This window comes from Coregonus clupeaformis, chromosome 40 (genome assembly GCF_020615455.1).
Source record: "Coregonus clupeaformis isolate EN_2021a chromosome 40, ASM2061545v1, whole genome shotgun sequence".
Taxonomy (NCBI): domain Eukaryota; kingdom Metazoa; phylum Chordata; class Actinopteri; order Salmoniformes; family Salmonidae; genus Coregonus; species Coregonus clupeaformis.
The window spans coordinates 35,980,061-35,993,124 of record NC_059231.1 but is presented as its reverse complement, the minus strand read 5'-3'; the positions used below and the strand labels follow the sequence as shown (position 1 = coordinate 35,993,124).

At 41.3% G+C, this 13,064-nt stretch overlaps 1 protein-coding gene and 1 non-coding gene across 3 annotated transcripts in view; both read left to right on the top strand.

Annotated features, from left to right (window-relative positions):
• LOC121554853 (E3 ubiquitin-protein ligase MYCBP2-like) overlaps nt 1-13,064 on the top strand; it is a 323,061-nt gene that overhangs the window by 116,617 nt on the left and 193,380 nt on the right. For both annotated transcript variants that reach the window (XM_045212139.1, XM_045212140.1), the window contains exons 13-16: nt 1,155-1,319; nt 1,660-1,818; nt 2,067-2,271; nt 6,399-6,544. In XM_045212139.1, the coding sequence (XP_045068074.1) occupies nt 1,155-1,319; nt 1,660-1,818; nt 2,067-2,271; nt 6,399-6,544 (675 nt within the window). The remainder of the gene's footprint in view (nt 1-1,154; nt 1,320-1,659; nt 1,819-2,066; nt 2,272-6,398; nt 6,545-13,064) is intronic.
• Nucleotides 12,166-12,237, top strand: trnad-guc. Its single transcript has one exon. It is a non-coding gene; the product is annotated as a tRNA-Asp (tRNA).

Sequence of the window (13,064 nt, the reverse complement as noted above, 5' to 3'; positions counted from 1 at the left end):
AATGTTGAAAAAGTAAAGGGGTCTGAATACTTTCCGAATGCACTGTATACCGACACAACACAAATACACATACAGACGCACACACATACTCACACATACACACACACTTTTACACTCGTCATAAGCTGATGCTCTGTTCTTTTATTTTACTCTTATTATTATCTATCCTGATGCTTAGTCACTTTACCCTGCCTTCATGTACATATCTACCACAAATACCTCAGACCCCTGCACATTGATCTGGTACTGGTGCTCCATAGGCCTGGGCTATTGGTAGTGGTACTCAATAGGCTGCAGCAGCTTCCACTTAAACCTCTAGATGCTGTTTTCCATTGTGCCCTTGGATTCATTACTGGTGAAAATAATAGAACACCATTTTGTATTGTATCAAAAGGTAGGTTGGTGATTTACAAAGCGCTCCTGCAGAAACTTCCAATGTATCTTGCTCGTCAAGGTCAAAACATTAGAATACAGTACAAGAGCACAAGATTGGATAGTGCTAGGGTGGCTTCTGATTTGGGGAGAGCTGCTTTTGTTTTTTCTGTTCCACAGATGTGGAATGTGTTGCAGGGAGGGTCAGGCTTGAATGCCTGTTGCCCTTTAGGGAATTTAAAACATTAATGGGGAATGCTCTAAGTGAATATTGTGTTTTATTTTTTATTTTTTATGATCATGTTTTGTAATTTTGTGTTTGTGTTGTGCAGGGCTCATATGAAAAAGAGTCTTGGTCTCAATATGACACCCTGTTCAAATAAAGGTTAATAAAACTCCCTGTATACAGCTCCATTTTATTCCTCTTGTGTTACTATTTTTATGTTGTTGGGGAGGGCTCGTTAGCAAGCATTTCACGGTAATGTCTACACCCTTTGTATTCGGCGCATGTGACAAATAAAATGTGATTATATTTGACACCTACACAGACGAACACACATGGATGAGAACAGACACACAACGCTCTCACACACACACAAAAAACAACAACATTATGTATCTTTTGGTAAGGATGACAGACAGTCTTCAACGAGAAAAGCACTGTATTCAGAATAAACTCCAACCAACTTTGACCTATCACATTGCTATCTCCCACTTCACCAGTGTTGTCTTTTGCATAGAGATTATTCTCTAATGTTTTATCTCTACGGTTTACTCTCCAGCCAAAAGCCGGCGCCAGCCGAAGCCCTACAAGCCCAAGAAGATGATGAAGCTGGAGACCAAGACAGCGGTGAACACGGCCTGCAACAACGGCAGCAGCGGCATTGTCACCAAGGACGGAGAGCTCTACATGTTTGGCAAGGACGCCATCTACAGTGACAGCACCTGTGAGTGGGACAGATACAGGGGAACGGGTTTCTTTTGGGTTGCGTTGGTTAGTGCAAATGTTCACAGCTGATTAACTTGAGTGGGACAGAGAGAGGCTTCATCTGGGTAGTGTTCATTCGTGCAAATGTTCACGAATGTTCAGAAATGAAAAATATTAGACTGAAATATTACATTTTATAAGCCATGTTGGTTTGATAATGGTATTTCATAGCCTGGAAATTCTGACTGAATTCTGCTCTGTTAAGTGGAGCGTAGCATGATTCAGTCGGGATAAGGCTAGGTCTTTTACAGTAGCAATACAGTAGCAATGTTTTCTGCTCTCTCTTGTGCCCCCTCCAGGCCAGGTTTCAGACCTGAAGGGTCACATTGTAACACAGGTAGCCATGGGGAAGGCCCACACCTGTGTCCTGACCAAGAGTGGAGAGGTCTGGACATTTGGGGTCAACAACAAGGGCCAGTGTGGCCGAGAAACAGGGGCAGTGAACCAGGCGGGGAAAGGTAACATGCATGACGGACGCACATACAGTAGGTGCATGCAGACACATTCACAGACGCGCACGCATGAGCACACAAATTACCACCCAACGCAAACATACTTTATTATACCATATACACACACAAACACAGACCAAACAACTGTTTTTTTTGCATGTATATTTTCTGTATTTTGCATGTATCACCCACTCGTGACCATGTGTGAAAAATGCACTTGAAATATAATAACATATCTTCTCTACCCCTTGTAGCATTTGGCATGGAGAGTATGGCGACCGCCATGGAAGAGGACCTGGAGGATGAGCTGGAGGAGAAGGAGGAGAAGAGCATGATGTGCCAGTCGGGCATGCACAAGTGGAAACTGGACCAGTGCATGGTGTGCACCGTGTGTGGAGACTGCACCGGCTACGGAGCCAGCTGTGTCAGCAGCGGACGGCCCGACAGAGTACCCGGAGGGTAATGCTGGGCATAAACTACATGACTTCTAAAATCTTAACAACTTGGACATGCTCACATTTCCCGATATCATTGTCACATATCTTTCATTCCGTCCATCCTCAACCCCAGGTTTCTCGGTTGTCGTAGGAAAAAAAATGCAGACGCAAACAGCGAGCTACTTTATTAGTGTGCACATTATTATGTGAAGAAATGTCATAAAGAGACAGAGGCGCAGAATATGGACTTAATATGAAATAATAATATAATATGATTTCATAAAATTATATTTTTGGTGTCTCATGGTAGGACGCAGAGGTAATATTGAAAAGGCAGCTGCGTTTTCGCCACAGCTCCACCAATCTGTCCTGCATCACCTCGGTCCACATGGTGTGTGCTGTTGTTGCTTTCCTCTTCGCCATCATTGTTTTTGTCTCACACGCTGAAAGCTCACTGGCTATTGGCAGTAGCAGTCCTTTCCCAATCGTGTGGTACAGTGAGGAAAAAAAGTATTTGATCCCCTGATGATTTTGTACGTTTGCCCACTGACAAAGACATGATCAGTCTATAATTTTAATGGTAAGTTTACTTGAACAGTGAGAGACAGAATAACAACAACAAAATCCAGAAAAATGCATGTCAAAAATGTTATAAATTGATTTGCATTTTAATGAGGGAAAGAAGTATTTGACCCCCTCTCAATCAGAAAGATTTCTGGCTCCCATGTGTCTTTTATACAGGTAACGAGCTGAGATTAGGAGCACACTCTTAAAGGGAGTGCTCCTAATCTCAGTTTGTTACCTGTATAAAAGACACCTGTCCACAGAAGCAATCAATCAATCAGATTCCAAACTCTCCACCATGGCCAAGACCAAAGAGCTCTCCAAGGATGTCAGGGACAAGATTGTAGACCTACACAAGGCTGGAATGGGCTACAAGACCATCGCCAATCAGCTTGGTGAGAAGGTGAAAACAGTTGGTGCGATTATTCGCAAATGGAAGAAACACAAAATAACTGTCAATCTCCCTCGGCCTGGGGCTCCATGCAAGATCTCACCTCGTGGAGTTGCAATGATCATGAGAACGGTGAGGAATAAGCCCAGAACTACACGGGAGGATCTTGTCAATGATCTCAAGGCAGCTGGGACCATAGTCACCAAGAAAACAATTGGTAACACACTACGCCGTGAAGGAATGAAATCCTGCAGCGCCCGCAAGGTCCCCCTGCTCAAGAAAGCACATATACATGCCAGTCTGAAGTTTGCCAATGAACATCTGAATGATTCAGAGGAGAACTGGGTGAAAGTGTTGTGGTCAGATGAGACCAAAATAGAGCTCTTTGGCATCAACTCAACTCGCCGTGTTTGGAGGAGGAGGAATGCGCCTATGACCCTAAGAACACCATCCCCACCGTCAAACATGGAGGTGGAAACATTATGCTTTGGGGGTGTTTTTCTGCTAAGAGGACAGGACAACTTCACCACATCAAAGGGACGATGGACGGGGCCATGTACCGTCAAATCTTGGGTGAGAACCTCCTTCCCTCAGCCAGGGCATTGAAAATGGGTCGTGGATGGGTATTCCAGCATGACAATGACCCAAAACACACGGCCAAGGCAACGAAGGAGTGGCTCAAGAAGAAGCCTATAGAAAATCCCATAGAAAATATGTGGAGGGAGCTGAAGGTTCGAGTTGCCAAACATCAGCCTCGAAACCTTAATGACTTGGAGAAGATCTTCAAAGAGGAGTGGGACAAAATCCCTCCTGAGATGATTGCCAACAAGGGTTTTGCCACCAAGTACTAAGTCATGTTTTGCAGAGGGGTCAAATACTTATTTCCCTCATTAAAATGCAAATCAATTTATAACATTTTTGACATGCGTTTTTCCGGATTTTTGTTGTTGTTATTCTGTCTCTCACTGTTCAAAAATAACCTACCATTAAAATTATAGACTGATCATTTCTTTGTCAGTGGGCAAATGTACAAAATCAGCAGGGGATCAAATACTTTTTTCCCTCACTGTAACTCTGCTCATACTACAAGATGCACAACCAAAATTTATGACATTGCCAGGTCATAGGACAAGGGTCTGGAGAACGGAACAGCCATCATCTGGGAATCCTTGACCCTCTCAAACTATGCGAGTCCCGACATACTGATCCTAGCAAAAGCTAATAGGATTTCACCCCGACCATAAAAATGAGTCTTGGAAAACTTGACGAAGAGGGAGACACACACACACACACACACACACACACACACACACACACACACACACACACACACACACACACACACACACATACATACATGAGAACACACACACACACCATTCACTAGTTGCAGTATCTTTGTTAAGAGAACATACATTTATGTTTGGGTCTAAGTTAGGGCTGACTCCATTTAGTCGATTGTTTGGTTGATAGGCTGTTGGTCGACCAAGATTGTTTTAGTGTAGCAGTGGAAAATATACGAGGCACATATCTGATTCACGCCTGTCTGAGTGGACTAATCCATTGCGGAGGCCGCGGGGATGGCACACCAGTGTCACAAGTAGTACATTTACAGATAATTTCCATCATTTCTAATCTACAATGTTTGTTTGAATACGGTAATTTATGTTAATGCATTAAAATGTATTATTATTAGTCTTACCATTTTCATTGTAGGGGTGGACACGTTGTTTGCAGAGCGATCAACCTATGCTACACTTGTGAGAAAAAAGTTTTGGTTTATTTCATTCCATTTACGAGTTGTCAATATATTAATTGTCTTTTGTTTGGAACACTCCTGTTAATATTGAGTAAGGACACGCACCTGATTATGCACAAAGAAGTAGGACTAGTCTACCTGGCCTGCGTGCAAATGTAGGCCTATAAGTGTGCCCATTTGGGAATCTGATACTATTTCTGATTGTCGTAATTCGCCTTAAACAGCAAATAAACAATGTCTGTTTTTACATCGATTGAGAATGACAAAAGCTCCTCAATGTAGCCTATTTGAAAGATCTTTCCAGCTCTCTCCCTTTCGATTACCACTCAGCATGAAAGGGAAAAAAAAATGTCATGCGCTGATCCGGTGAAACGTCATAAAATAGGCCTACATGATTACTTCTTATCCTACAGCCTACAGCTGTGTTTGTCTGTCTGGAGCTCACTGGCACGGGAAACTATGAGGGCCCAGAATATTTTATTCAATGTTGCAAGTTTGCTAGCAGGGGTTTCGGACCAAGTTAATATAATAGTTGATGCAATGTTTCAAGTTCCTTGCAGACAGGCCATGCGTAGCCAATGTGATTTCTAGGATATTCATTTTTTGCAGGATATTTTCTACCTGCGGGCTGCAATGTTTTTATTTGTTGGCTTTATGTATGTAGGCTATTTTTACATATTGGCAATGGCAATAGAAGTTACTTTTAGATTTGTATCATTTTTATTTAGATATAATTTTGATTAACCACATGGCATTGATTTTGAGATATGAAGACTTTATTATGAATGAAATTAAACTGTTCCACGAAAATCATAACTGACACGCAGATCATTAGAAATGGTACGATAACATGGCGCTCCAAATGGAAAAGGTTGCCGACCGCTGGTGTAGCCTATTTCCGGCAACTTCAGGAGCATAATGGCAGAATCTGCGAAGGCCAGCAGCAGCAGGAGGGTCATGAACAGGTTTTTGTTCTTCTGGTTAGGCTATATTGATCTCTGGCTCCCTCCCTCTTCAGTAATTTGTCTTAATTTTTAATCGCAGTGCTTAAAGTATCAGACAAGCTCAGTAGCCTACATATAGTTGATTTTATTCAATACATGGGGAAATACACATTTAAACATTTAGACCAATCAATTGGTCGAAAGAACAGACGACTCTACATCGACCAATATTTTTTTTAGTCGGGGACAGCCCTAATCTATGTTAATGGTTAAGTATATTTGCTATTTGCTAGTGCTTAGTGATCTGTCTTTACAAATCAGTATTGTTGAGTCAAAATGCTGATCAGATGCACTAATATTTGTTTCTGTATGTGTGTTTGTATGCTTTTGTTTGTCTTGTGGATGTCTGTGTTTGTTTGTGTTTATTTTGATGTTTGTCTCTCTGTATGTATGTGTGTGTCTCTCTTTCTGCGTCTCTCTCTCCCTCTCAGTATCTGTGGCTGTGGTTCAGGGGAGTCTGGCTGCTCAGCGTGTGGCTGCTGTAAGGCCTGCGCCAGGGAGCTGGATGGACAGGAGGCCAGACAGAGGGGCATCTTTGACGCTGTCAAGGAGATGATACCACTAGACCTACTACTAGGTAAACACACAATAACAACAGTTGCTCAATATACACTACATGACCAAAAGTATGTGGACACATGTTCGTCGAACATCTTATTCCAAAATCATGGGCATTAATATGGAATTGGTCCCCCCTTTGCTGCTATAACAGCCTCCACTCTTCTGGGAAGGCTTTCCACTTGATATTGGAACATTGCTGCAGGGACTTGCTTCCATTCAGCCACAAGAGCATTAGTGAGGTCGGGCACTGATGTTGGGCGATTAGGCCTGGCTCGCAGTCTGCATTCCAATTCATCCCAAAGGTGTTCGATGTGGTTGAGGTCAGGTCTCTGTGCAGGCCTGTCAAGTTCTTCCACACTGATCTCGACAAACCATTTCTGTATGAACCTCACTTTGTGCACAGGGGCATTGTCATGCTAAATCAAGAAAGGGCCTTCTCCCAAACTGTTGCCACAAGTTGGTAGTTGGAAGCACATAATCGTCTAGAATGTCATTGTATGCTGTAGCATTAATATTTCCCTTCACTGGGTCTAAGGGGCCTAGCCCGAACCATGAAAAACTGCCCCTGACCATTATTTGTCCTCCACCAAACTTTACAGTTGGTACTATGCATTGGGGCAGGTAACGTTCTCCTGGCATAGCAGAATCCACTAATTTGAAGGGGTGTCCACATACTTTTGTATATATAGTGTATCTGCATGTTCCGGTTTGGTGTATTCATTCGCAAACAGTTACGACCCATTTCACACTGTATAGTATATTTCTTGAGTTACAAGGCATTACTGTTGTCTGCTTCTTTTATTTATCTTTTTTTCTCAGTCATTCCATGTCAGCACACTGCTTAACCATTGCTACAGTGTTAAGCAGTGTTTTCCCAAGACCAGGAGTGGGTTAGTTAAAAAAAAAAAATAGTTAGTCGCTTAGTACATAGACTATATATATATTTTTAAATTGAAAACATAGTCCAGTCTGAACTTAAACGACTAAATCCTGGTAGAATGTGGTAGAATGTTATAAAGTAATTTAATCTCTGAATAATTTTTCTTCAATCACAGTATTTTCAATAGAGATATTAGCAGCGCTATTTAGCAAATTTGGTTGATTTTGTGGTCTCAAACCAGTGAGCATATTAACATTCTTCATCAAAAGTATGGGCAAAATGGAATTATTGACTCTGAAAAAGGTTGGAATGTTGTTCTCTTGTCATATAATTGCTACATTTGCCTTTTTTTGTTTTTACAGATTGCGTTTTGGTATATATTTTTTATTGGGTTAAATTTGGGTCCCGAGGCAAAACCAATTGAGAACCACTGCCCTAGACCATCATCCCTAGCCTGATCCTAGATCTGTTTCTGCTGTGTAGCCAACTCTTATGGTCATTGTCAGGCATAGGAGTTGGCTATACAGCACAAACAGCTCTGGGATCAGGCTAGGGTGTACCTGCTCAAGTAATGGTAGAGGGAACACAGGGCTCCCAGCATAAATCAGCTTTTGAAGCACATGTCTGTCAATCACTATGTCTGTTTGTCTTCATGTAAGCTCAAGGTAGAATGAGAACCTTGACGACCTTTTACCTAGCCGGTGGGGATTCCGGTGGGGTACGCCCACCCAGGTAGTGGCAGTGCTGGCAACACTGGCTGCAGTAACCCATGGGGAGGGGGTCACAGGTGGCACAAAATAATCAAAGGTCTGACCGCATGGAGATGCTTGGGAAAACGTTTACAACAGGGGATCAGAGTGTTTGTGTCTCAGGTGAAGAGGGTGGATCTGATCTCCATAAATCAAGTTATTTCTCGAGTTGGGTTCTGGGATATAACAGCCGTTGAGTATCAGATTTTATGGTGGATTGTGGAGGAGGGGGGTTGAGTGTTGGAGTATGTGAGTATGTGCTTGTGTGCTTGTCTGGCATCTGTTGTGGGGGAGTGGGGATGTTGGGGGGGAGTGGGGGGTATGGGATGGACCACAGGAATTATTTGCTAGGAAAATAATTGCTTGTCAATGAATTAAATGTAATACAATGGCAATCCGGGTTATATGTTAGAATCCTACGCGTGAACTGCCGACATTATTATGCATATTAATTGATAATGATGGAAAATAGGATATGCATAATTTAAAAAAAAATAGTTATATAGATATATATACAGTGGGGAAAAAAAGTATTTAGTCAGCCACCAATTGTGCAAGTTCTCCCACTTAAAAAGATGAGAGAGGCCTGTAATTTTCATCATAGGTACATGTCAATTATGACAGACAAAATGAGAAAGAAAAATCCAGAAAATCACATTGTAGGATTTTTAATGAATTTATTTGCAAATTATGGTGGAAAATAAGTATTTGGTCAATAACAAAAGTTTCTCAATACTTTGTTATATACCCTTTGTTGGCAATGACACAGGTCAAACGTTTTCTGTAAGTCTTCACAAGGTTTTCACACACTGTTGCTGGTATTTTGGCCCATTCCTCCATGCAGATCTCCTCTAGAGCAGTGATGTTTTGGGGCTGTCGCTGGGCAACACAGACTTTCAACTCCTCCAAAGATTTTCTATGGGGTTGAGATCTGGAGACTGGCTAGGCCACTCCAGGACCTTGAAATGCTTCTTACGAAGCCACTCCTTCGTTGCCCGGGCGGTGTGTTTGGGATTATTGTCATGCTGAAAGACCCAGCCACGTTTCATCTTCAATGCCCTTGCTGATGGAAGGAGGTTTTCACTCAAAATCTCACGATACATGGCCCCATTCATTCTTTCCTTTACACGGATCAGTCGTCCTGGTCCCTTTGCAGAAAAACAGCCCCAAAGCATGATGTTTCCACCCCCCATGCTTCACAGTAGGTATGGTGTTCTTTGGATGCAACTCAGCATTCTTTGTCCTCCAAACACGACGAGTTGAGTTTTTACCAAAACGTTCTATTTTGGTTTCATCTGACCATATGACATTCTCCCAATCCTCTTCTGGATCATCCAAATGCACTCTAGCAAACTTCAGACGGGCCTGGACATGTACTGGCTTAAGCAGGGGGACACGTCTTGCACTGCAGGATTTGAGTCCCTGGCGGCGTAGTGTGTTACTGATGGTAGGCTTTGTTACTTTGGTCCCAGCTCTCTGCAGGTCATTCACTAGGTCCCCCTGTGTGGTTCTGGGATTTTTGCTCACCGTTCTTGTGATCATTTTGACCCCACGGGGTGAGATCTTGTGTGGAGCCCCAGATCGAGGGAGATTATCAGTGGTCTTGTATGTCTTCCATTTCCTAATAATTGCTCCCACAGTTGATTTCTTCAAACCAAGCTGCTTACCTATTGCAGATTAAGTCTTCCCAGCCTGGTGCAGGTCTACAATTTTGTTTCTGGTGTCCTTTAACAGCTCTTTGGTCTTGGCCATAGTGGAGTTTGGAGTGTGACTGTTTGAGGTTGTGGACAGGTGTCTTTTATACTGATAACAAGTTCAAACATGTGCCATTAATACAGGTAACGAGTGGTGGACAGAAGAGCCTCTTAAAGAAGAAGTAACAGGTCTGTGAGAGCCAGAAATCTTGCTTGTTTGTAGGTGACCAAATACTTATTTTCCACCACAATTTGCAAATAAATTCATAAAAAATCCTACAATGTGATTTTCTGGATTTTCTTTTCTCAATTTGTCTATCATAGTTTACGTGTACCTATGATGAAAATTACAGGCCTCTCTCATCTTTTTAAGTGGGAGAACTTGCACAATTGGTGGCTGACTAAATACTTTTTTCCCCCACTGTATATATATATATATATATATGTGAAAGCATTGGAAATGCTTTTGGCGGTTAATCTGCTTCTGTTTTGTGGGTGGCACTGTGTGCTGTTTTCGATGGATGGGTCCTGGCCTCTCGGGGCCTTAGGGATACGGAGGGACGTGGGTGGGGTGCTGATCACTGGGATGACGGCTCAACTTGGGATGGGGAGGGGCTTTAGCGGGGGAATTAGTGGAGAACAATTGAAGCGTTACTCCGTAGCAATGTAAATATCACGGTACAGCTATATGGACACTCAATCATTAATATCTATTGTATACAGGAAACTCATTCAACAAATTCGAGATGAAGTAGCGTGGGGAAAAACATGGGGGGATATACTTCTCCCATGGGCAAAGAAATTCAAAAGGGGTGATGATATTAATTAATAGTAATTTCGATCCGAATCTGCAAATTATCAAAATAGATACGCAAGGTAGATGGATTATTTTAAATATGTTATTGGACCATAAACAGATATGGCTCATTAACCTTTACGGACCAAATAATGATGATCCACAATTCTTTGACAATATATATAATACATTATCAAGCCTGCAAGCAACTCAAGACAATATTATTATGGTGGGGGATTATAATACTGTTTTAAATAGCTCAATGGACTGGAAAGGAAATCACACCACAAACAATCACCCACATGCTCTTAAGGAAATTGTGAATGTCATGGATACATTAGAACTAGTAGATATATGGAGGCTTAAATATACTGATCTAGTGAGATATACATGGCGGAGACTGAATCAAGCTAGTGGTCTTGACTTCTTTCTTCTCATTCTCGTTGGCACCAAAAGTTAAAAAAAAGTGTTGATAGGGGACAGAATGCGGTCGGACCATCATATAATAGGCATTTACATTACTCTTACTGAATTTCCATGTGGGCGAGGATATTGGAAATTTAATCAAAGCCTATTGGATGATAATTTATTTATAATTAGAACAAAGGAATTTATAACTGACTTTTTCCAACATAACATAGGTACAGCGAATCCCCTTATTGTATGGGACACCTTTAAATGTGCCTTTAGAGGCCATGCAATTCAGTACTCATCTCGAAAACAAAAGCAATTTAGGTCAAAAGAGTTTATACTAACAAAGGAAATAGAAAGCCTAACAGAACAGATAGATGGCAATAAAAACTGTAAAATAGAGGCTCAGAATAAATTAGAGGAAAAACTAAAAGAAATGGAGAAACTTATTCAAGAAAGATCAAGTGTAATATATTATAAAAATAAAGCAAACTGGATGGAATATGGGGAAAAATGCACAAAATTATTTTTTAATCTTCAACATAGGAATGCTACCAAAAAGAACTTAATGAAACTGGTTACAATTGACGGAGTCACCCATAATTCACCAAATTATATTTTGAAGGAAGAAACAAAGTACTTTAAGCATATGTTTTCTTTTCAGTCGCCTCCATCTCCTCTAACTGAAGCTAATTGTAGATTTTTTTTTCTATTGATAATGTCAAATTAACAGCCACACAGAAAGACTCATGTGAAGGTGAAATTACAAAGGAGGAACTTCTGGATGCAATTAAAGACTTTAAGTCCGGGAAAACTCCAGGGTTGGATGGCATACCAGTCGAGGTATACCAAACCTTTTTTGATATACTAAGAGGACCGTTATTAGCATGTTTTAACCACTCCTATGTAAATTTGGAAGTTGAACACCTTTACACTTCAACTCAGACTGAGATCTATGGACTATTTTCCTATATGGCACCTTGTATATTTGTATATAGCTATGAACTGTAATGGTGCTCTGGTATAGAATGTTTTTGTATTGGCTCTACGTTTGAATATTAAGTAATTGTTGTGCATTCAGTGCAGTCAACAATTAGGGGCCGGTAATCCTCGTTAGTATAGTGGTGAGTATCCCCGCCTGTCACGCGGGAGACCGGGGTTCAATTCCCCGACGGGGAGCCATATGTTAGAGCCGATTTGGGCATATTTTGTATAAAAGACTGAACATACTGAGCTCCATGTACATTTGTGTAAATATATTAAATATTAATGTATATGATGAAATATTAGGTACGTACCTTTATGATTTATTTACCGGATTGAGATATATTCATTTGTTATTAGTGTAACTCAGTTTTTGGCCCCCCCTCTTGCCCATTCATTGTACTGTGTTAATTGTGTTAGTATAAAGGCAGGAAGTTGGGCCTTCGGGGGGAGGAGTCCTTGCTAGATGCGGGAGCGGTATAGTTTTTTGACCATATAGACATACAGAAATACAGACATCCCTGGATCTCATTGAATGTAGTGGCTTCCTTTCCTCTTTACCATAGCCACTGCCCTAGCCTGAAGCGGGGTTGTTTCGGACGCATACAGTCCACACTCAACGTTTCCAAACGGCCAAACATTCAATGAGATCCAGGGATATAGTGCAACAAAATTTTTTTATTCTTCTTATCTAACAAAAAGGTATTCTCCAATCAACTTAAAGCAGAGATTACTTGAAATGCAAATACATAATATAATATGACCTGTCTGTCTGTATTTCTGTATGTCTATATGGTCAAAAAACTATACCGCTCCCGCATCTAGCAAGGACTCCTCCCCCCGAAGGCCCAACTTCCTGCCTTTATACTAACACAATTAACACAGTACAATGAATGGGCAAGAGGGGGGGCCAAAAACTGAGTTACACTAATAACAAATGAATATATCTCAATCCGGTAAATAAATCATAAAGGTACGTACCTAATATTTCATCATATACATTAATATTTAATATATTTACA